The 25,168-nt window shown below is 43.4% G+C and overlaps 2 protein-coding genes across 2 annotated transcripts in view; one reads left to right on the top strand and one right to left on the bottom strand.

The window, feature by feature from the left end:
* The window catches only part of ptpn22 (protein tyrosine phosphatase non-receptor type 22), a 63,771-nt gene extending 60,216 nt beyond the window's left edge, over positions 1 to 3,555 (top strand). The window contains exon 27 of the mRNA XM_037683807.1: positions 3,278 to 3,555. Within this exon, the coding sequence (XP_037539735.1) occupies positions 3,278 to 3,339 (62 nt within the window). The 3' untranslated portion in view covers positions 3,340 to 3,555. The remainder of the gene's footprint in view (positions 1 to 3,277) is intronic.
* A 4,449-nt stretch (positions 3,556 to 8,004) lies between these two features.
* Positions 8,005 to 25,168, bottom strand: LOC119416717 (lysine-specific demethylase 9). The gene is made up of 7 exons (XM_037683902.1): positions 24,635 to 25,168; positions 21,901 to 22,568; positions 14,584 to 14,721; positions 9,206 to 9,348; positions 8,903 to 9,070; positions 8,687 to 8,795; positions 8,005 to 8,606 (listed from the first exon to the last, which is right to left on the bottom strand). The coding sequence occupies exons 1-7, from the start codon at positions 25,128 to 25,130 to the stop codon at positions 8,124 to 8,126; spliced, it is 2,205 nt and encodes a 734-aa protein (XP_037539830.1). The 5' UTR covers positions 25,131 to 25,168; the 3' UTR covers positions 8,005 to 8,123.

The raw sequence follows: 25,168 nt of genomic DNA, 5'->3' as shown, positions 1-25,168 counted from the left end.
CTTTCAGGAAGGCCCAGTTAGGATATCCACATTGCTCTAGAGCCTGTTTTGTGTAGGATTTCTCCTTCTGCCTGGCTCCCGAGCTAGTGGGGATGCTGTCTGCTCTGTGATACAGAGTCCTGATGACTCCTAACTTGTGCTCCAAAGGGTGATGGGAGTCAAACTGCAAATACTGGTCTGTGTGGGTGGGTTTGCGGTACACCTCAGTTTGCAAATGTCCTCTATCAGAGACTGAGACCTCACAGTCCAAGAAAGCCAACCTGCCATTTTTTACATCTTCTCGTGTGAACTTGATGTATTTATCCACAGAGTTGATGTGGTCAGTAAAATGTTGGACTTCCTGAGATTTAATTTTAACCCAGGTGTCGTCAACATACCTGAACCAATGACTTGGTGGTGTCCCTGAAAAGGACGTCAAGGCTCTCTTTTCTACCTCCTCCATGTACAGGTTGGCAACAATAGGAGAAACTGGAGACCCCATAGCACACCCATGTTTCTGCCTATAATATTGCTCCCCATATGTGAAGTAGGTTGACTGCAGGCACAGTTTCAAGAGTTGACACAGTTGTTCTGTGGAAAGCGTGGTCCTGCTGCTCAGAGTGGTGTCTGATGTTAATTTTAAACTGACCACCTCTACTGCATCATCAACAGGAATGCACGTAAAGAGTGATGTGACATCAAAAGAGACCATTGTTTCATCAGTCTCCATGATGACATCCCTCACCTTATCCACAAAGTCCATGGTGTCCTGTATGTGGTGTTCTGAGCTGCCAACTAAAGGGATGAGTACAGACGCCAGATATTTGGAAACATTGTAAGTGACAGAGTTAATCATGCTAACAATTGTTCTTAAAGGTACACCTTGTTTGTGGATTTTAGGTAAACCATACAGACTGGGTGTGGCCTCCCCTGGGTACAGTCTGTGGTACAGAAAACGGTCAATAGCCTTGTCCTGCTCCAAAAATTTCAGGCAATCTATTAACTTCTTCTTGTAACCACTTCCTGGATCTCTTTTCAGAGGTTCATAAGTGTTTAAGTCACTAAGGAGTGTCATAACTTTCTCATGATAGCCTTTCTGGTTCAAAATCACTGTGCACCTTCCTTTGTCTGCTGGGAGAATGATGATGTTTTTGTCCTTGCTAGAGTCTCTCTACTGATGTTGGAAGGTTCACTAGCAATCACAGCATTGTAAGAGGGGGCAATTACAATGCTGTTATTGTTAGTATCACTCAGCCCTCTGTGAATAGTAAACAGCCATCAGTGTGCTAATGATCCATTGTTAGGCTGATGGTCCTTCTTGAGCATGTGAGCAGCTGGTTTTGGTTGTCAGCAGCAAACTGGTTGATCCACTCTGAGAAGGTGCTATTTAAGAGACTGAGCTGAATACAGCACCTCAGACTGAGGAAGTCTCTCGGATGAGAGACGAAACGTTTCTACATTTTTTGTTGTTTTGCTTTGTTTTGTTTTTTTTGAATGTCCAGAGGACCAGATTTAACTTTTTTAGATTTTTCTACCTGGATTATTGAGCGTGTATCAGGATTCTCGTGGTTTATAAACCAGGCTTTAAGTTTGCAAAGTTCACTTGAGACAAACTGAGACAAATTGTTTGTCTCTGTCCTTGTGATGGGTTTGTAACCTGTCCAGGTGTCCCCCGCCTCTTGCACAGCGACTGCTGGATATGGGCACCAGTGACCCCTGCGACCTGAAAAGAAATAAGCGAGTAAAGATGATGGATGGATGAACCGTATAACTTCTGGAGTAATGGTCTAAGGACAAATCAGAGCAAAGTAAAGATAAGTTTACCCATAATGCAAAGCAGCATGTTTGGTGACACTCAAACACCATGTACTGCCATGCAGTGGTAGAAAGGTTAAGATTTGGACTTGAGTTGAGCACTGTGCTGTCATTGAATGGACCATGAACTTCTCTGACCAAAGGATTCTCGTGTCAAATGTGAGGACGTCCGACAGCTGAAGCTCGGCCAACAGGACACTGATCCCAAACACAGCAACAAATCTACAACATGGCTGTAAAAGAAAATAATCTAGATTTTGAAATAATTAGTGAAACTCCAGATTTCAACCTGATTGAAATGTTGTTGTGGGACCATAATAATAATAATAATAATAATAATAATAATAATAATAATGTTATGTACTGTCGTCATTGTATAGTTCCATACAATGGTGAAATTGGCTCTTTCCATTTAACCCATCCACCCTCAGTTGGAACAGTGTGCAGCTATTGAAGGCGCTGGGGTAGCAATTGGGGATAGGGTGTCCTGCTCAGAGACGCCACAAGATGTGCAATGACTGGGGGGCAAAAACAAATGTCTGCAAACCTCAACGAACTGAAGCGTTGTTGTAAAGAAAAAGGCCAAAATTTATCTTCAACCTTGTGAGAAACAAAATCCCAAAGAGAATGAACCTGAAAGAGCTGATGCCACTAAACGTTCTACAAGCTGTTCATCGTGGGGCACAATTCACACACAACTTTACAATTTTGCTATATATTTCATTAAATCTGTATTTACATGATGAAATCTATGGGATGCCATTTGTAAAGTTGCACAGTCAAAAAATAACATCAATATTTTTGTTTATTTAAGTTTTAATAAGAAAAATAGGGGTTATTTTTTTCAAAGTCATATTTTCACCATGTTATTCATACATTAATAAACGTCATAGTTCCCAACTAAATATTTAATTTACAAGATAAACATTTAGTTTACGAACTAAATATTTAGGTGTAAATTGAATATTTAATTTACAAGATAAACATTTAGTTTAAATGGTAAATGGACTGTACTTATGTAGCGCCTTTCTATCTTATTTCAAGATACTCAAAGTGCTTTACACTACAATCTGTGCCTCATTTACCCATCATTTACAAATGATACTCAACTTGAAAGTTAAATATTTAGTTGGTAAACTAAATGTTTATCTTGTAAATTAAATATTTAATTTATACCTAAATATTTAGATTGTAAATTAAATATTTAGTTGGGAACTATAACATTTATAAATGTATGAATAACATGGTGAAAATATAACTTTGAAAAAAATAACCCCTATTTTTTTCTTATTGAAAGCTAAATAAACCAAAATATTGATATTAATTTTTGACTGTGCAACTTTAAAAAACGGCACCCCATAGTAATCTGTATTTTTGTTTACATGGAGGTTTTAAGAGCTGATGAGGACCAGATAATGTTTTCCTACTTCAAAGCTTATAATTTTCAATGATCCTTTAATTACAACATGTTTGTTCTTCACAGGATTTAAGAATCGCTTTGGAAAACCAAAAGGCCCCAGGACATATCCAGAGACCTGGAAATAAATGACACCACCATCCACCACCACCAGTTTACAGAAAATAAGCACCACAACTGATGGACATACGGACACACAAGATGCTCACTGCCTTGGGAAGAGCAAGTTTATTACAAATGTGTAAAGATGAAGGGAAAAGCCATGAAGGCTGTGACCAAGTGGTGCAGCAGCGCCTCCTTCTGGAGACACACAGGAAGTGTTCACTTTCTGTATAACTGGAGCAAAGCAGATAAGAAACTAGTCAGCAGGGCCTCTGAATCAAGACATGGACTCCGGTGACCTTTAGCTGCTCAGAACAGACGGGTGGCAGGAAGTTTGATCTTGTTTCTGTTGAACTCAGTTCGTGAGGTCCAGTTAGACACGCACGCCTGACCACTTTCAGCACAAAATAAAACTGTGGGCAATTCTTTCTTTACCGTCACTTTGTGGATCATTTAGTGAACCATACGTGACATTTCGGTCGTTTATGCCATGTGTCACACATCCAAATGTTTAGCAACATTCAGCAAAGATGATGAGTAAATGTCAGGCATACTAATATGCATATGTTGCAAATGCACTTATTTATTAAAACCATCGAAGGGTATTTGTATTTTTTTTCCCTCATTTTCAGCCTGAATGAATCGCACTGGGATTCTAACCTCTACAGTAAATTATCAGCCAAATGACAAATCATTAAAAAAAATTCTCAGTACAAACATGAAAGAAGTAACTCAGAACAAAAAGGACAAAAGGCTGATATAAAAGCATTCTGACAACGGTCTATTGTCAGCATTATCTAAACCACATGGAAGTTATATTTACAAGGAAAATCCACAAGACAACTTTAAATCAGATTATATTTTGGAGAGAATATTTGCTACCAGGTGGCATAAAACGTGAGTTCCCTACTTTAGTCACCAACAGACAAAGCTTTCAGCTTTACGTTCAGCTCAAGGCACTGAGACGTGGTCGGAGCAAAGGAGGCGAAACAACTTCCTTCACAGCTGCTACTTTTAGAAGACGAGACGAAGAAGGCCTCTTTAGTAAATGTCAGCCGACCTGCATGAAGGCGGCTTTAACACTATTTATACACCGTATTTCATACAGTGGATATAAAGTCTACGCATGCCCCCCGTTAAAACATCTGGATTTTATGATGTTAAAAAAACGTGATCAATCTTTTTTTAAACTTTATACGGAGCACAGGTGAAAAATGTGCAAAGAATAAAATATTTATAAAACTTTTGGCTTTATTACAACCTTCAGACTTCCTGTCACGTCAAGTGATGAAATAATTTTCTTACAAAGATGAGCAGCCAGGACCATGAAGCTACATTTAGTGGAAAAACTAAAGTATTTTAAAACCATGGGTGCAGGTCTACCATCCGTCCGTCCAGCCATCCATCCATCCATCCATCTTGTTCTGAGGTTGGGTCTTGGGGGCAGCAGCTTGAGCCTGGAGCTTCAGACATCTCTTTCCACAGCCACCTCTTCCAGCTCTTCTGGGGGGACTCCAAGGTGTTCCCAGGCCAACCAAGAGACGTAGTCTCCAGTGTGTCCTGGGTCTTCCCCGGGGTCTCCTCCCAGTCAAACATGCCTGAAGCACCTCCCTCTGGAGGTGCTCAGAGAGCATCCTTATCAGATGTCTGAACCACCTCAACTGGCTCCTCTCAATGTGGAGGAGCAGTGGTTCTACTCAGAGTCTCTCCCGATAACTGAATTTCTCTCACTGTCTCTAAGGGAGAGTCCAGCTAGCCTGCGGAGAAAACTCATTTCCACCTCCTGTATCCACGATCTCATTCTTTCAGTCTCTACCCAGAGCTCGTGACCATAGGTGAAGGTAGGAATGTAGATCGACCGGTAAACAGAGCTTTGCCTTACAGCTCAGCTCTCTTCACCACAACGGACCGGCACAGAATCTGCAATACCGCAGACGCTGCACCAATCCGTCGGTCAATCTCACGCTCCATTCTTCCCTCGCTCGTGAACAAAACCCCGAGATACTTGAACTCCTCCACTTGAGGCAGAACCTCACCCTCGACCTGAAGAGAGCAAGTGCAGGTCCAATTATTCTAAAATTATATTTATCACAATGAAGAATATACATTGATTTGTGCAATTAGCTTTGTATAGATCTAGTAGAGTGCTGTATGAATGGGTAAATGAGGACACAGATTGTAGTGTAAAGCACTTTGAGTGTCTCAATAAGATAGAAAGGTGCTATATAAGTACAGTCCATTTATCATTCCAAAAGTTTGGTTTGCCTGGTTCAAAAACATCACCACGCCCACAGTGAAACACGGTGGTGGCAGCAGCATGATGTTGGGTTGCGTTCTTCAACTGGAATGAAAAGTGCTTTGCCACACTGCACCCACCCCCACTCAGCCCAGTTAATGGGACCACCTTGTTTTGAGGTTCCAAGCCGGTCTGCTTCGAGGGGCAATCATGACGTAAGCAGCCAGCAGAGCTACGTCACTGGACGACCCACCCAGCAGAACTGCAACATGCATCTGAACCACCACTTCCTCTCTGCTCGTGTTGACGGATGGAGCCACGAAAAATGATCTGAGAGATATCGGAGATGATCGATTGACACCTGGACTTATAAACAGTACCGCGACAAGCTAAATAAATTCAAGTCCGGTGATGGGGTGAGTAAGGAGCACAACGGGCCGAGTGGCTCGAACACACTGACCTGTTATGATCCCGCCCACAGAGTGGGGAAACAGGTCAGCCTCCACTGGAGTGGCAAATCACCTCCACCTGAGAAGAACCGAGTGGAGCTGCACTTATCAATGGCAAAGCAGGATTAGACAAACAGTTTTCAGCATGACGGAGTCCAGAGCAAACTGAAAAGTGCTTCACACCAACAATGGAGGTGTCCTGCTGATTAGTTACTGCCAAGGCTGAAATCAAAAGCTGCTCCAGTATGAGTGTGCACAAACACACTGTGCAACCGGATCGTTGCACCTTTTTGTTTTTCTACATTTTCCTCCTGACAGACTGTTTGCCTGTCATTTGAACTACACAAATTATGAAAAGTTCAATTATATTACTGTATTTAAAGCCGTACACGTCGCACTGCCCTATGTCACATCAGTCCAAATATGTCAAATAAAGTGGAAAAATCCATAAATACGTTTCTTCGTCGTATACGTCGCATCTATTATGTGTCACCGCTGACAACCTGGAAATGTGGGCCGGTGTTGCGCCACAAATCGATTGGCTGCCAAATGGGAGCGTGCACGGGAGGACTTTAACAAGAATTTAACAAGATAAACACCTAAAACAATTGTTTGCTCGAAATTACAGCAAAGGTGTCTCATTTGAACTTTTACTTAATAAATGCTCTTTAATGGTCAAATTATCGGTATTATTCAGGGCGGCGCAGAGAAATGAAGCTGATTTGACGGTTGCTCCAGGCGAGCTTGACGACTGTCGTAGCCATTTTACGACACAACAGCATGCCACACTACTCGAGTGCCATCGAATGGCTGAAAATGGTAGTGTTCAATATTTCAGTCAGAAAATGGTTTATAAATAAAGAAGTCGCTTCGGTGTATAAGTCACAGGGCATGTATAAAACTGCGACTTATGGCATGAAAAATACAGTAGTCTTGTTCTATATATGACAAAATCCTGTCACTTTTTTCCTAAATCTACTCGACAACCATCCTAATTCAACACACTTATAACCACAACCACCACCCAGCTCTGCACCTCGGTCACCTCGTGACATTACCCGCTAAAACTAAACGTTTGAATTTTATAAAACCAAGTAACACTCCGCTATGACAGACATGTAAACTAAGCGAATTATTAACACAAAACTCCAAACATGAAGAAAAGATTCAGATTATTATTGCAACAGTGAAATATTTCGTCTTTAAGAACCACAGGACCTGCATTTAGCTGGGCCAGCTGTGGCTGAGTGGTTAGAGCAGTCGTCCTCCAATGCGAGAGTTGGGGGTTCGAATCCACCAGCAGTCACATGCTGAAGTGTCACTGGGCAAGACACTGAACCCCTCATAGCCTCTGATGTGTGTCCCATCAGTGTATGAATGTGATCTAAAGCTCTGATTAGTCTCTTTAGAATGATTTATTCAATTAGCTTTGTAGAGATCTAGTATAGAGCTGTATGAATGGGTAAACAAGGACACAGATTGTTGTAAAGAGCTTTGAGTATCTTGAAATAAGATAGAAAGGTGCTATACAAGTACAGTCCATGTGACCATTTTTACAGTCCATTTATATTTTCAGCTTGATCATAAGAAAATAAATTAAATTCAACAAGAAAAGCTCCTGTATAAAACGTTCCAACACAGAACGAGTTCATGAAACAACTCCCAAACGTGAACATTTTAAAAGTTTTAAGTGCTTATAGTTTAAGATCAGTTTTAGGGGAAAAAAAATATTATTTTAACTTAAAAAAAAGGTTCACCGTGGTCTGTAAATGAATACAAACCAAGCTTTAGGTTCACCGACGCAGACGACTAGTAACATTCTTTTAAATGAAAAATTTCACTATAAAAAAGAACTTTTACGAGGATGGCAACTACAGTGAGTTAAAAAAAAAAAAAAGCTTCTTTACATCAAACACATTCTTAAACAAGACCGAGGAGACAAATATAAAAGAACTACATTCTGTATAAATATTACTCACCCTAACAGGAAACTAGAACTGACACCAGTATTTGGAGATTTAAATAAAAGTAACAAATATTTGATGTTGAAAGGCTTCCTGATCGAGTGACTTGTCCTTTACACACTTCCTGCCCCAGAGGACAGACAGGGTCTGCTGGGTGGGGGTTATTTTGGCAGGGAGGGCTCCTCTGAAGGTGTGCACTCAGAGAGGGCAGTGGGTGGAAACAGGTGGGGGAGGTGTGCAGACTTGGTGGGCTGTGGGGGGGCTGGCTGAGACTTCTTGGATGGGGTTGCTGGTCTCTGGAACTCTGGTTCTTTAGTTTTGGCCACGCCCCCATGGACGCTGTCTCCCTGCGGTCTCACGCAGGGGGTCGCTGTGGAATCGGGTCTGGCAGGGGAGGAAAGGGAAACTCGGCCCAAGGTGGGGCTGAGATCTTTTGGTTGCTGCGCCTCCTTCAAGTAGTCGGAGCCGTACTGCGTGAGGCGGATGTGCCAGGCCAGGCTGCACACTGCAGACACCGTCTTGAACTGGTGGATGACGTTCCTCGGGATGAAGTAAATGTCGTCGTCGCAGAGCTGCGTGTGAATGTAACGAATGCCTTCCCTCCTCAGCTGGTTAAGCTTGGCATCATCCACCCACTGAACACACTGGACACAAACACACAATGGACATTTTCATTGAACAGAAAAGGCTCAATACTTCTAATGAAGACAAAACTGACTCGTACCTGCGAAACCGGGGGCTCATACAGATCCAGCTGCAACCTCTGGACGACCTCGCTGAAGTCCCCAGCATCAAAACACACCACATCTTTTGTTACTCGAGGCCGGTTCTCCCTGTGAGACATTTAACAAAACAAGCTGCCTCATGCGCTGCAGACACATCGGATCTGAAACATCAGCCATCAAACACAAAGCTGCATCCTATGATTAAAGAAATGTACCCTTCTCCAAAGTGCACCGCCTTCAGGACACCCACAGCAGCCGTGCTCTGCCAGTCAAAACTCTGACCTACATGATCTGCGTGAGCCTTAGTCCGGTCCTCAAACAGAACCTCTCTGGGCTCGCTGGCTCTCGGCAGGTAGTGCAGGTTTTTTATCTCATTCATGGATCTGGAAAACCAGAGAAGGAAGATGCTGCAAAGCTGGAAGTGCAGTTTTCCCACAGGTAAACCCATTCTAACAACCATTTATCAAGCCTGAAGACGAGTTAATGTTTTTTCAAGTTTCTTCAATGCAGCTTGGTACCTGCGCCGTTTGAACGGAGACTTGGGCATATCGGCTGTGGGTACCATTTGTTCACCCGGTCGTACCCACATGATCGGACCATCGTCACTCTGGGAGCGACAGTCCAGCTTCAGGCTGGAGAGGGTTCCCCATGGCAGGGTCATCTGCAATCACACAGAGACGGTCACGTTAACTGGACATGCAAGATCAGTCTGTAGTCTTCAAGACAAATAAGAGGACATTTCTGAAATCCAAAGAGTTCAGCTTAGGCAGGAATATCAACATAGTATTAATTAGTAATTTTATGAATGAAACTAGTTTTGTTATGAGACTGACTTAATTCAAAACAACAACAAGTTACATTCATTAAAACTTCAGCACAAGATGAAACGTCTCCCTCTTCTGGCCACTAGAGGAACACAAACCGTTAGTTCTGACTTGATGTATTTGTTAACACTTTTGGAGCATCACACACACATCGTGGACCATTTCTTAGATTTATTTGGGGTCATATTTCAAACTGATGTAGCATTCACCATCTCTGTTGCAACATCTGGGCCTTCTTTGACTCTGACAGTCCTGCTACTGCTGGCTCATGTGAAGGAAACCACTTTCAACAAAGTCCATGCTCAATAATCCAGGTTTACAATCCAACATTTTTCAGTCAGGTCATCTGGACAGTTTCTTTTTTTTTTTGTGCTGAAACGTTTCACCTTCAATCCAGAAGGTTTCATCAGTCAAGGAAACAACACAAAACTGATTCATCTCTCAAACAGCTTACTCCAAAGTGGAACAAACCAGTTATGTTGGTGCTAAGATGGTGTCTTTGGCATGCCCCCTCCTCCGGTGCTGGCCCTTTGTTGGTTTGGAACCAGTCTGACATGACTGTCGACGAGGAAGAGGGCCGGCACCAGAGGAGGGGCCGTGCCAAAGAGACCATCTTAGCACCAACAGAACTGGTTTGTTCCACTTTGGAGTAAGCTGTTGGGGGAAGAATCAGTTTTGTGTTGTGTTTCCTTGACTGATGAAGCCTTCTGGATTGAAGATGAAATGTTTCAGCACACAAAAAAAAAAGAAACTGTCCAGATGACCTGACTGAAAGTTGTTGAAACCACTTTCAGTGCTGAACAGATTTAAAACTCCAGTGAAAGAAAACGGTGAGTTTGATCTGCTGCACCGTCTCACAGCAGACATTAATTTAGAGCAGGGCTATTCAACTGGCGCCCTGCGGGCCTCATGTCTAGCCGGTCGATGAGTTCATTATTTTTTTTATTCTTTCGGCTGCTCCCTTCTTCAGGGGTCACCACAGTGAACTAACTTGCATGAAAATTGGCAATGGTTTTTACACCAGTTACCCTTCCTGAAGAACCACAACCCTCTGGAGCAGAGAGCTATTGAGCAGATGGTGGGGGTTAAGGGCCTTGCTCAAGGGCCCAAAGTGGGGAAAATGAGGGTGGAGGCAGGTGTGGGTGCTTCACCTTTCCTACAGACATTTTGATGTCTGTCCAGGGGGATCGTACCATTGACCTTCTGCTCACAGGCCCACCTTCTCTAACCTCTGGACCACCACTCCCCTTCAATGTGCTCATTAATAAAATGAAAATAATAACAATATAAATATAAAAACATTAGAAAACACCAGTGAGAGCCCTTTAAACAATTTGAAATGGCAAATATTTCAGTCAGAGGTGTTATGTGCCCATCTTCATTTTCACGATCATACGATGACGTACACTTCATGAAGAGCCCCCTCACCACTGACAGCACTGACAGGCCAGCCTGATGTCTCACCCCAAGACATCATTTTTCAGCGAAGATACTTTCCCTTATCCACTTTATTCCTGGGCTCTACTGTATAAATGATTCTGGGTACAACTTCCTGTCAGACACAGGAAGTAGCAGTAAGCATCGCAGAACATGGACTGTGGTTTATTTGAAAGTAATCTGCATTCAGTTTAGCAGATAAAACAGTTTTTGTTTTGTTCACGTTTATTTAACAACAACAAAGTTGACTAAAATAGCCGTGCTGAGTTCAGGTACCTGTTGTGTTCTCGGCTGCAGCACAACCAGACCAAACTAAATCAGTGCCTACAACAACAGAGTTTTGAACACGGACCCAAAACAAAAAGAGTTCCTGTGAAAAGCTGGATGTTTTCCATCTCCTACCTACAGATGAGGAATTAAGAAGAATGTGGCTGAAAAATATGAACTAGAAGAACGCTGTATATGAGCTCATTTCACTTGTTGACAAACAGCCGACGGAGGAAAACCTGCATCCTACTTTGTGTCTGGACTACAATGAACCACTGGAGAAGAGACGCTGGATCCTCAGAAGGATTGAAAACAGTGTGACGAGAACATCAGGTATGATTTCAAGTGTATGGAGGCAGAGTACTACAGTATTTGTTCGTCTTCAGTTTTATGATTTTCTCTGCAGTTAACCCAAGCTCAGTGATGGAGGACTTTAAGGCTTTGGCTGTGCTCTGTGTCTGCTTTAAGGTGGATAAGATTGTGTCCCACCTCTTTAAAAAAACACCACCATTACTGTAGATACTAATACACCTCAGAGCTTTTCAGGTTGTTCATCACTTCACTGTCGGAAGAACTGAGTCAATAAAGTAGCTAAATATGCTAGTAGATGTAATCTGCAGCCACTTCTGAATTACCACTAGGAACTAGAGCAGTCATTTCTAACCCGAACCCAAAATCTGGCCCGGACCGACCCGGATTAGGGCCGATCCGGGCCGTTATAATGTGATTAATATGTGGGCCGGTCTCAGGCTTTAATGTGGTTTTATGAATCATACAGCAGAAATCAAACTAAATAATAATGCACAATATAACACTGTGTTAATCTACTTGTAGAGGAAGAGGCAGACGCTCCAGAAGTAGGTGAGACCATCGTGGCTGTGCAAAGCTCTTGTGCGAAATATAAAACAATCGATTCAATTCAGTTTATTTATATAGCACCAAATCACAACAAAGTTGTCTCAGGGCACTTTACAGGAACATTCACAAACTTAAAAGCCAATTAGTAAAGTTCTCTAAGGAATCCAGCAGACAAGTTGAATCTTGGCTTCGTTGCAGTCTCCCATCCTGAGCAAGCACAGTGGCAACAGTGGAAAGGAAAAACTCCCTATCTGCGCTGCAAAGACTGTACTCCAGATGGACGAGACAAGATTCAGCACCGTCTCAAGTCAGTGCAAGACATTACAACGAGCTGTGTGAGAAGCTCGCGGGGGGCAGGCGCGCATGGACAACGTCTCCCCCAACATGTTGGGCTTTTTAGTCACATTTCTCCAACCGTTTGACCGTGCACAGAGAGAACTGGAGGGTGACGAGTACTGTTTGCCTCTGGAATGACAAACTGAAGCAACACAGTCCTCACACACGTGCACTTGCCTTTGTGTGCCACAGACATGCAGAAGTACTGGAGCGCAGAATCATTATCCACGACTTACACAGAGCTGCACTTTTCCTGCGGCCTAACTTTAACAAACTTAAAATGAGGACACCTGCTGATGTGTGTCAGGTGCACGTGCACGCTCTGGTCCGTGCTGCTCTCAGCTGGCTGCACAGTAGACCAACGGAGGAACCGACTGCTCTCAAACCTGGAAGCAATATTGTTCTTAACCGTGTAAGTAGAAAACAATGACTTCTTGACAGAGTTTGAATTACATTTATAATTTTGTATTTAGGCAACTTGGATCTAATTCCAGATTTATTTCACACGTTCACAGCCGAAGCAGCGAGGCTGTGTCTGAATGACGACCCGACACAAACCGAGCCAGCTGTATATATGCACTTTTTATTTTGTTCATGTTTGTGCAGATCTTATTAATATATTTTGTGATCATTTTACTATTCTTTATCACTTCCGTCCTGTTATTGTTGCAATTCAAGATTGTGCAATATTAGTTTCCGGCTACTGACTTGACTGACTGACATCCATCCATCATCTTTACCTGCTATGTCTGTTTTTTGTTATAGATATTTTGTTTATTAAAGTAGCTTAAAGCTATTATCACAATCTACATTAATGTCTGGGACCAGCTGACAGGTGTGTGTGTGTATGGTCTCCTGCCCTCCCCCTGTTCCGGCACCACTGTGTAGACGTAAACACGTTGACTCACGTGTGAAGATTCCTCAAAAAGACGAGGTGCAGACAAAGACATGCATGTCCATGAATAATATATGTCCATGTCCGTGTGTAACTGTGGAACCAAGGCAGCTGTGGTGCTGCTGGAGGAAATCACCAGTAGGACTGGGAGGCAGCGTGTTTTTGAGCATCACACTGACCAAACGCACATCAAGTATTTCAGTTGTTCCTGAGCCGTGCCAGCTGTGTGGGACTGCCTCATCCAGATGACGCTCGGATGTAATTACCCCACACCTGAAACCATGTTGATGCACAGCCACTCGTTTCCTCACATTAACGATTTAATAAATAAGCGCTAAGTTTTACAAGTCCTGAGTGACTCTTTATTTACAGGAATTGTCTTCTCAAACACGTGTAAAGATGGAAATGCCCCAGCCTCCAAAGTGCACCGCCGGCATATCAGCGCCCTGTTCTCCTCAGTCAGTGACAACCACAGCTTCACCCACACCAGCACTCATGTGCGCTCAGTTCCATGTTCGCTGGGACGTATGAAGGAAAGTCGTGCAGAAACATGCACGTGCAGGGTTTGATGAATCTGAATATTTTCATGTGCAAACAATTTTTTCCATTTTATCCCTGCACCAACTTTCAGTATGAGAACTGTGTACTCTTTTCTACATGAGGCCCTCAGTGCTTAAAAAATATTAATTATTGTTTCCATTCTTTTACTGCGATATCTAAGTGGATTTTTACAGTTTTTGGAGCTTGATTATTGTCTTAGACATGTTTCTTTATGTGCAAACAGAAGAGACTCCTGTTGCGTTTTCAGCAACACAGTTCAGTTTTAAAGGATTGTTTTGGTATATTCTATTTTCTTTTTGTCGTAATGCAATGCACATTATAAACTGCACAAAATCTGCCTGGTAGCATGAAGTGCTGTGAACGTTTGATATAGTTTTTTTATTCGTCCTGACATTTATCTATTCATCAGTTTATCCTGCCATAAAAAACAGCTAAATATGCATTTAATAAGTAACAGCTAAACATTCTTGTATGAATATTATGTTCAGATTAAACGTTTTACAAAACAGAATATATCTGAAAAATAAAAACAAAAAATAATAAATAAATAAAGTGCATGTGCTTATAAACTGAACTGTCAGTTTCTGGTCTACCAGTCCAATATTCTGCTCCTTTAGGCGTTTCTGTTAAAAAGTTTTCATCTCACCAGTGGGCTGGTTGTTTACAGACATGTTGGGAAGAAGATCAGGACAATAAGGAGAAAACATCTTCCTCAGACCTTGAGAAGTGGCGACTCTTCCAGCATGTCCAGGAACTCTGGGAAATAATCTCCAACTTCCTCGTCCACGGCTCCCACTAAGCTGATCTGCCTCATGGGTCCGGCTCGGTACGTTCCTGAACAGTAAGTCCGGTTCACCTGGGACAGAAGAAAACCTTTAGTGTCTGCTCCATTTTAAAATAAACCCTAAACCCAAACCCACATTAACGGTCTTGGCATGTGCAACATACAAACATGATTTTTTACAAGATTTTGAGCCGTTTAGTGACTGTTTTTGTCTTGTTGTCAATCCCCCCCCCCCTCCCATCATCTTCCAAACAGAAAAGAGAGTTAGTATTAAGTACCAGCTCATGTGCTACACTGTAACAGACACGGTACAATCCAGATTTTTGTAAATGCTGCAATAAACATGTGTTTAGCAGAAACTCCACATGTCCAGGTCTGAGCCAGACTGTTAGGTTTATGTTTAGGTGTGCATGTGGACGTGTTGCAGACCTGCAGAGAAAATATGTCGCACTGCAATCTAATCTGAGGAGCAGCATCATCCTGGTACGCAGTCACGGCTCGTATCAGTCGGCTCGGAGGGCTAAACCCTCCGTCCGGCATTTACAATAAAGATGTTAAAATAAACAACTTAAAAATACATTTTAGAAATAATGTCACATTTTGTTAAATTTACAACAAAACTGGTGTCAAACCGCCTGGGGAAAATCCCAGGGTCGTTCCAAAGGGCTAAATTCTGTCAGCCCGTTCTGTTACTGTTCCTTCATGGTTCAGAATGACTGACAGACGTCTGGCCACGCCCCCTCGGTTCGCAGCTCATTGGGGATAATTTTGGTCAGCCCAGGGTCAGCCCGCGGCCACAGGATTCATCCAATGAGGATGGACGTACAATAACGTGCCTCGAGTGTGAGTGTATGTGGGCGTGGTTTAGCGTAAACTGAGTAGGCCGCCACTCACACACTCCTTCATGAAAATTAACACCAAACAAAACGTTGGTTACGTACTGTAACCCCAGATTCTATGAATATAGGCGTAGCCCTTTAAGGCTGTCGCTGATGGGTTTATCCCGTTATGCGCAAGCATCATACTGAAAAAATTAATCCACGCCCACCTGCTGTGTGGGCCCCACCCGATCCGTATAAATTACATTAAGAGCGGGTAACCTGCTCCCAAATAGCTTATTTTTTCTTCAGCTGTTCAGGAGCCAGTGAGGCCCGATGCTTAAAGGGCTACGCCTATATTCATAGAATCTGGGGTTACAGTACGTAACCAACGTTCTATGTCATATAGGCTTCGCCCTTTAAGGCTGTCGCTGATGGGTTAAGGGCGAAGCCGATGTGGTCCTCGCCTCACTGGGTCCATTCGAACACAGTAAGAAGCGGAAGCTTGCCCAAAAAAACGTATTGTCACTCTGCTCCCCGTGTGCATAACTACGCATCGCGTAATTATGTGCCATGCACAGACGCATGTTGTGTAACTATGCGTTCTGACAAAGCATGAACGCCCCGGAAAACTTTCAACGGGGAGAAGATGTTGAAGGGGGGGGGGGGGGCATGAACCAACTGGTTCATGGCTAAACAGTATAAACAGATTAATATCAATGAACTGATTATTGATCAAATGAACTGATTGGTAACAATAGTCATGAACTGATTAGTGACAATAGAACCAAAATCACAGACACGACTTGTGACTGATAACAACATCTCACACTGTGAAGCATGCAGACAGATGTGAGCTTAAACAGAGTTCCATGAAAAACAACAATATTCATTCTGTTAGAGCACTAAGGACAGAATGTGTCATGGAACGAGCTGTCACATCACGTAGGTAAAAGCGAATAAATGAGCAGGGTGTTGACCATGCAGCCGCAGTGCAAATGTCCTGCATTGACATACCATTATGCAGAGCAGTCGAAGATGCGATACCCCTGGTGGAGTGTGCTTTGAGGTTGACAGGAGGCTCTAAATCTGATGCTCTGTAGGCTTCAGAAATGGCCTCACACAGCCAGTGTGACAAGCGCTGGGTGGATAACGGGCGACCTGCAGATGCATCTCTATAATGCACAAACAATTGTTGAGTTTGACGCATTACAGCTGTGCGCGCTATGTAACACGTCAACGCTCGCACCGGACAGAGAAGATGAAAAGATGCTTCTTCTTCTGATCTGTGGGGGGGAGGGAAAAATCCCTCCAACGATATCGCTCTTGATTTAAAAGAGCTTGTGATGTTTTTAGGCATAAAAGCTGGGTTTGCTCTTAAATCAGCTGAACTACCGTCAGCCTGGATTCTGAGACATGACGGAGCGGCAGAGAGGGCAGATAAATCACTCACCCTCTTAGCGGATGTTAAAGCCAGCAGCAGGGCTGTTTTAAGAGACAAGAATTTAAGTGAAACCTGATCCAAAGGCTCAATCGGAGCTTTGATCAGGGCTCGCAGGACCAGCGTTAAATCCCACTGTGGAACAAGTGGGCGTGAAACAGGCCTACGTCTTTGTACACCTTTTAGAAACCGCTTCATCAGCGGGTGATTAAAAGCTGTTCTGTCTCCGAACCCTTCGTGGCAGGAAGAGATGGCTGCAGCGTACGTTTTAATCGTACTGAATGCCAACTTCCTATCCATCAGCTGTTGTAGAAAAGACAACACGCCGCCTAATGGGCATGAGGTGGCCTCTACACCTTTCTCTGTACACCAACGCTGAAAAGCCGTCCACTTTGATGTGTACAGAGCTGTGGTAGATGCAGCACGTGAATCTTGAATTGTGCACACTACCTCCTGAGGGAGACCCATCCTCTCTAAGTGGGACCACTCAGCGGCCAGACCCACAGGTGCTGGCCTATTTCTGGATAACTCCTGATCGCTCCTCCTGCTTGAAGGAGAGCATCCTCCCTCCACGGCAGTTTCCACGGATGACCCGACAACAGACGTTGCAGGACTGGGAACCATGGTGTGTTCACGCGCTCGAGAGCTACCAGGAGAGCTGTCAATCCCTCCTCCTGAACTCGGTTCAGGAACCGTAAAATCAGAGGAGGTGGGGGAAAACGCGTACAGAAGCGTTTTGGGCCACGGGCTGTGAGCAAATGCATCCACCCCCAGCGGTGGATCGTCTCGCGGGCTCAGGGAAAACCATAGTTGACACTGAGCGTTCTCTCGCGTAGCAAACAGGTCCACAGCTGCTTTGCCAAACTTCTGCCACGTCTGTACACATCAGGTATGATTTCAAATGTTTGGAGGCAGAGTATTACAGTATTTGTTCGTCTTCAGTTTTATGATTTTCTCTGCAGTTAACCCAAGCTCAGTGATGGAGGACTTTAAGGCTTTGGCTGTGCTCTGTGTCTGCTTTAAGATGGATAAGATTGTGTCCCACCTCTTTAAAAAAACACCACCAAAACACCACCACCACTTGACGCGATCCGCCACTCACACACTCCTTCATGAAAATTAACACCAAACAAAACTGAATCGTCTCACTGATTTGACTTTACGTAGGAAAATAAAGAGACTCCGAAATAAGTAAATTTCACCTATAGAATGAAGAGATCTCTCTCAATAATAATAATAATAATAATAATAATAATAATAAATGCCCAAAGAAAAGTCCGCAGTTATGCGCTCAAAAATATCAAGATACACAAAATTAATTTGTTGGGGCCCATTCACCAGTCTTGGTCTTTTAAAAGAAAAAGATAAGGAAACGTGTCACCAGGTTGGAGTTTCTATTTTGGAGTCATAGCCCCCCCGGTGGAAAGTCCACGAGCCGCCACTGCTGGTATGTAAACCATTACCCTGAAAGTGTCTTTTAACTAAAAACATCCTGAGAAATAACAGCAACACTGCTGTTTACTGCCAAAGCACAGCTGAAGGGTTTTAATGTTTTCATGCTACATTAAATTACTACAATGTAGTATTAATTACTCTACATAGTCCTAAATGACACAATGATCAAACTACGTAGTTTGTCTTTGCACAAAAGAGAAAACTGCTGAACTATCAGTGTTCTGGATCCAACATCAACCAGTACATACAGACGGACTCACTCCTGTTTAACAGTCACAGGTAACGAGGCTGTCGAGGAACAAAAGCAACTATTAGATCAATCAATCATTCAATCAATAAAACTAGAACATTTCAGAGGACGTTTTGTGTTAAGACAGCTACTGCCTGAGATCCCACTACAACAGCTTCCTCCTCTAAAGCCCAAAATTAATTTGAGGCTTATTTTTGGAGACTGTTGTGGAGTTCAGCGTAAAATAGTTTGAGCTCAGGAGCAGAGAGCTCTAGATTAGCGTGTGGTGCTGTTTGCTACAATGTTACATCATCTGTATAAGCTTTCAGCTACAGTTTTGATTGTTTTAGTTTAATGCTACTCTTTGTTAGTTGTGGCTTTTTGCCACCATTACAATTTTAGCTTTTGTGCTCTTCCTTTTAGTTATTTTTGCTGGTTTTTATACTTCCAAGTAGGGCTGGGCGATATGAACCAAAATTAATATTGACTTCTTTTTTTTTAAGATAAATTGCGATATACAATATATATCACAATAATCCAACATCTGCAAAGTTTATGGTAAAAACCAACACAGACATGTTCCTGTTTTTAGTGTTTTACACCATTTTACAACGTAGCTGTTTTTGTTTCGTTTCTTAAACCTGTGTAAGTAAAGGTTGAACGAATGAAGATCATTTTCTTCTATTTATTTTTTCAATTTATATGCTTCCTTTTATGATTAATGTTGTCATCATTCTTTGTTAAAAACAGGTCTCTCTAGTAAATGAGTCCCGCGGCTCAATGACACTAACCTGTATAAATAAACATTGAATGAATTCATATTATTTTCTTTCTATAAAGTAATAACAAAAAAATATCCATCCATTTTCTTCCGCTTATCCAGGGTCGGGTCGCGGGGGTAGCAGCCTAAGTAGGGAGGCCCAGACTTCCCTCTCCCCAGCCACTTGGGCCAACTCTTCCAGGGGAATCCCGAGGCGTTCCCAGGCCAGCCAAGAAACATAGTCCCTCCAGCGTGTCCTGGGTCTTCCTCTGGGCCTCCTCCCGGTGGGACGTGTCCGGAACACCTCACCAGGGAGGCGTCCAGGAGGCATCCTAACCAGATGCCCGAGCCACCTCAACTGGCTCCTCTCAACGTGGAGAAGCAGCGGCTCTACTCTGAGTCCCTCCCGGATGATCGAGCTTCTCACCCTGTCTGTAAGGGAGAGCCCAGACACCCTGCAGAGAAAACTCGTTTCAGCCGCTTGTATCCGAGATCTCATTCATTCGGTCACAACCCAAAGCTCGTGACCATAGATGAGGGTAGGAACGTAGATCGACTGGTAAATTGAGAGCTTCGCCTTTTGACTCAGCTCTCTCTTCACCACGACAGACCTGTACAGCACCCGCTTCACTGCAGACGCTGCACCTATCCGCCTATCGGTCTCTCACTCCTTTTTTCCCTCATTCGTGAACAAGACCCCAAGATACTTGAACTCCTCCACTTGGGGTAGGACCTCCTCCCTGACCCGGAGAGGGCACTCTACCCTTTTCCGGCTCTTTTTTTTTTAGCAAAAAATATTTCAGAGTCAAAGCTTTGTCCCATTTGTCACACAGGCACATTATGTTTGGGAGAAGGGGGCTGCGTGAAGTTGGACGGGCAGATCAAGAAGAACTACTGTACACAGATTTTTAAGTCTTACAGTAAGGGATAGCGCCACATTAATACATCACTGGCTTATCATATCACTAAAGACACGGTCCTTATCGGCTAACAAGACCGCTAACTTTAGCCGTGTGTTAGCTGCTAAAGACTGTGTCTTCAATAAGCTGCTGATTTATTAATGTGGCGCTACCTCTCTCTGTTCCTCTCATAAGGCACAGCACAGCTAAATGAGTTTTATACCGTGGTTTGTTTCAGGGAAGGAAGCTGAAAACGCAGTCGGAGCTGCAGCTTATAATTTAACTTAAAGCGCTGTTTTAAATGGTGAAAAAGATTCGTAGTTCTGACCTTTTAACGGGACTTGTTTTTGGCATTGTCTACAGAAAACATCTTTCCGCTGCTCATCTGACAATTTAAATCCAAACCATCTCCAAATAACATCCACCGTTTTCCTTTTTGCTCAGTGGCTAAGCTGCTCCTCATTTCTCCTGTGTTTACTTGTGTTAACTCCCCCCCCCCCCCCCCCACCTGGAGAAGCAGGAAGCGTGCGCAGGTGAGGTGTTGGGTGTTTAATTCAATGAGGAAGACAGAGAGGCTGTGCGCAGTTGGCGGTGAAAAAGAAGTACTGTACGCAAATTTTCAAGTCTAATAATACTTGCAATGGTTGCAATACAGCCATGTTAACAATCGAAAATCTCACGATACATCGAGTATATTCGATACATCACCCAGCCCTACTTCCAAGTGTTTCATTTTTGTTCAGCTAATGTTAGATTTCAGTTGTTGTTTTGCTTATGATTTTTTTTAACTGTTTCACTTTTAACAATTCAGTTTCAGCTTCTGATAAAAGATTTTAGAAAGCTCCTGTAGCATTCAGCGTCCACTGCATTTGTAATGAAAATGTTCATTTTTCTAGTTGACATATGTTGATGGACCTGCTACTTTCAGCCATTTTACGTTTACCTGTTGTTGCGACTCTTTGGGAGAGTACGTCTCAGCGCACCGCTGTCAAAATTCACCAAATTCAACTTCTGATTGCAGCAAAGCCATTTTTACAATTTTACAGGTTTAGGTCTAAAATACCATAAAAAATAAATAAAAGGAAAACATTTAAGAAAATTGAAGACCACTCACAAGTCCTTCACACCAAGTAGTTTTTTTTTTTTTTTTGGCTCGATTAAACTTTGAACAATATTTCTACTGGGAAGCATGTCGGAGCTTTAGAGATAAATACATAAAAATAAAAAAATCAGTGTTTTCTCACTCGTTTCATTAAAACCTGATTGCTGTGGACGTGAAAACCTCTTGCAATGTTCACGTACATTTCTTCAACCCTGAGATGATGTGCCATCAAAAGTCACAGTCCACTAATTCTTTTAGAGACAATCGTTTTAAAGTATTTTACAGGTTTAGTCAAAGCTAAAAGCTGAAATTCAAACATCTTGACAGAAACTGTCCTTAATCAAGCGACTGGCACCAACACAGTTTAAGTTGAAAACAAACATGTCAGACCTGATTCTGGGTTCTCTGCACTAAAAAGAACAAACATTTGGACCATTTTATTCATTCAACTCGATTAAAAGGAAATAAAATTAATTTCATATTTTTCCAAGTTGGTTTTGGTGAACACCTGTCCTAAATTAGAGGACGTCCGGCTTTTTCCACATACCTGATCATGAAAGTTGCCAATCGTGGTGGTCTCAATGTCTTTCTTGCCAAGTATTTCCATTTTGACTGGTGTGTTGGGGAAATTGAAGGCAAAGTAGTCCAGGAAGTCAGGCAGGTAGGACGCAGCCCTGTGCACCACCGTCAAGGCATAGACCGCCGCACCTTTGGGCTTTTCAGCAAAGGTCAAGTTCAGGAACTCCTGGGCGAAGCACTCCATCTCAGCCGGACTGAGGCAAGCCAACTCGTCAGCGTAGGCATGCAGAACAACCCCCCCTCCGTTGGGTTGCCTCTCCTCGTGCATGAAACGCCCGTACCTGGTACCTGTCTGGAGGCAGGAGCTTCGTATGTAGTGGTCTTGATGGGAGTAAAAGGCGGCATGGCCCAGTTTGAGAGCACAGAGGTAGGGAGGGCAGCGGTTGACAGCGTCACTGTTAAGATGGCGGCTGCCTTCCTGCTTGATGGCGGCAGGCAGAGACGCATCGGGACGTACGGGTGCTTTGAAGTCGGCTCCAAACCCTATGCACACAGTCTGGACTGCTTTGGTGTGCATGTGTCGGACCTTCTTAACAACATGCTCATCCTCGCGATGCCTTTTCTTCTTCTTCTTCTTCTTCAGGAGATACTCCTCCAGCGTTAGAGACTTGCCGTTTTCATTGTGGAGCTTCAACTCTGCAGGTAGAAGACAGTGGCAGGTTCAAACAGCTGGACACGAGCACAAAGGAGACGGACTGTTGGATTTAGCTCTGTGGTACTGCTGAACAGTAATCTGATTACTCTACGATGAAATATGATAAAAGATGATCATTACCCTTACAGTCATTACAGTTCTCTATCTGCGTCATCTATAAACTTGAATACAACATACTAAAACATTTTTAAACATTATTAAAAACAATAAATTTGCACGTCAAAAAAATGTAAATTTACATTTACAATTCAGTGTCGCTGCATCTCTGTGAAGCGAGCCAGTGTTTTAGGCACCTTCACTTTTCCCTAATCACATCTGGTCAATAATGAAGCTCATAAAGAGTCGTGTTGGTGAAACCACCCCACGAGTGCACCTCACGTGACTAAACTCTACTGGAGTCAAAAACAGTAATACAGTTCAGGTGATATTTGTGATTTTACAGAGACATCAGCAGTCCAAACAACATCTGGACAAATGCCTCAAACCAACTAACTAGCACGGTGGAGGGGGGTTGATGATTTGACTTCCTTTTGCAGCCACAAGTCTTCGGCAGCTGATAGTCACTTGTAAATACATGTAAAGGAAAATGTGCAGCCATTCATCAGTCAGCTGAAGCTTAGTCTAATTTGTGTCACGCAGCCAAACAACAATCTAAACAAGAGTGCATGAATAAAATAATTGATCCAGATGTTGCAGTAGTCCTGTCATCATGACTGAAATGATGTGGTGAGACCTTAAAGATGTGCCAAAAGCAAAACTTTCTCAGTTCTACCTGTTCACAACCATCCACAAAAGTAATGAACTGCAAGCTACAAGTTACTGAACACAAAGTGGGAGTTTATTTTCAACACATGCTCCACCTCACTCTGTCCTCACTCCACATGCTCCATCTCACTCTGTCCTCACTCCAACTACCTCCATGTCCTCTCCAACTGCATCCATAGATCTCCTTTGTCTTTTTCCTGGCAGCTGCATTTCTAACATCCTTCTACCAATATACCCACTGTCCCTCCTCTGGACATGTCCAATCCACTGTCCCTCCTCTGGACATGTCCAAACCACTGTCCCTCCTCTGGACATGTCCAAACCACTGTCCCTCCTCTGGACATATCCAAACCACTGTCCCTCCTCTGGACATGTCCAATCCACTGTCCCTCCTCTGGACATGTCCAAACCATCTCAGTCTGGTCTCTCTAACTTTATCTCCCAGTTGTTCAACCTGTGCTGTACCTCTGATGATCTCATTCCTAATCTCATCCATCCTTGTGACTCCTAAGGAGAACCTCAACATCTTCATTTCTGCCACTTCCAGTTCTGTCTCTTGTCTTTTGTCCATGTCTCAGTCTCCAGACCATACAACATAGCTGGTCTCACAACTGTCTTGTAAACTTTTACTTTGACCTTTGCTGACACCCTTTTGTCACAAATCACTCCTGAAACTTTTCTACATCCACTCCATCCTGCCTGGACTCTCTTCACCTCTTTATCACACTCCCCATTTTTCTGGACAGTGGACCCCAAGTACTTGAAGTTCTGCACCTTTGTGACCTCTGCTCCTTGTAGCCACTTTTCCACCTCCTCCCTCTCATTCACACACATGTGCTCTGTCTTACTACGGCTGACTTTCATTCCTCTTCTTTAAAGTGCATACCTCCACCTCTCCAAGTTCTCTTCCGCCTGTTCCCACCACAGATCTCAATGCCATCTGCAAACATCATAGTCCATGGGGATTCCTCTTTGACCTCTTTTGCTAATCTCACTGTGTAATAGATCATTTATTAAAATTGTATTGTTTTATTGACCTAATTTTAAATCTTGGTAAAGACCTGATATTCCTACAGTGTTCTGATCCATAAAGCCCAGACTTCTTCTTTAGTAACTCCACATCTGTTAATAATTAGAATTATATAGTTTGTGTTAAACCAAAAACTGCTACAATCAAAGCTTGAGCTGGGCCCACATCCCAAAATACAGTTTCACATTGAAATGGGACGTTCTCCACACGTTAATGGCAATAAGAGAGTTATTATTTGAAAATAAAACTCACCCTTCTTCTTCAGCTCGGGGTGTTTCACATTAGCCTCGGAGTTTTCCTTCTTCAGCTTCAGTTTGGGCTCCTTGTCCCGGTGCGGGTCTCGAACCTCCGGCGGTCTGGCCTTGGCCACCTTGAGGGGCGTGAGAGTGAAGAGCGCAGGTGTCTGCGGGGGGAAGGCGGGCTGCACGCTCTTCTTGGTGCCGTTGCAGAGTCCGTGCACGTGCTCGCGGTGGACGTGCAGGACGTGTTTGTCCGAGCTCAAGTTCTGGCTTTTGGGTTTTTGCTGCGGCTGATGCGGCTGAAGGCTCCGGTGCTCGGTGCGGATGTGGTGATGGTGGTGATGGAGCTTCACCTTCTTCGCCTCCTTCTCGCACCTCCTCCGTCGCTCGTCCGGCGGAGACAGGTCTCTCTTCTTCTTCTTCTTCTTCTCTTTGATGAATCGATCAAAGCTGTCCCTCATCCGTTCGTCTTTTACTTTCGCACGGAGCAAGTCGCCTTGCGCTGCCATCTTTGCACGTACGCTTCATTTAAACCGCTCCATGCTCC

Source organism: Nematolebias whitei, chromosome 11 (assembly GCF_014905685.2).
Source record: "Nematolebias whitei isolate Nwh7 chromosome 11, NemWhi1, whole genome shotgun sequence".
Lineage (NCBI taxonomy): Eukaryota > Metazoa > Chordata > Actinopteri > Cyprinodontiformes > Rivulidae > Nematolebias > Nematolebias whitei.
The sequence above is the reverse complement of the archived record's forward strand: the minus strand, read 5'-3'. Positions and strand labels throughout refer to the sequence as shown.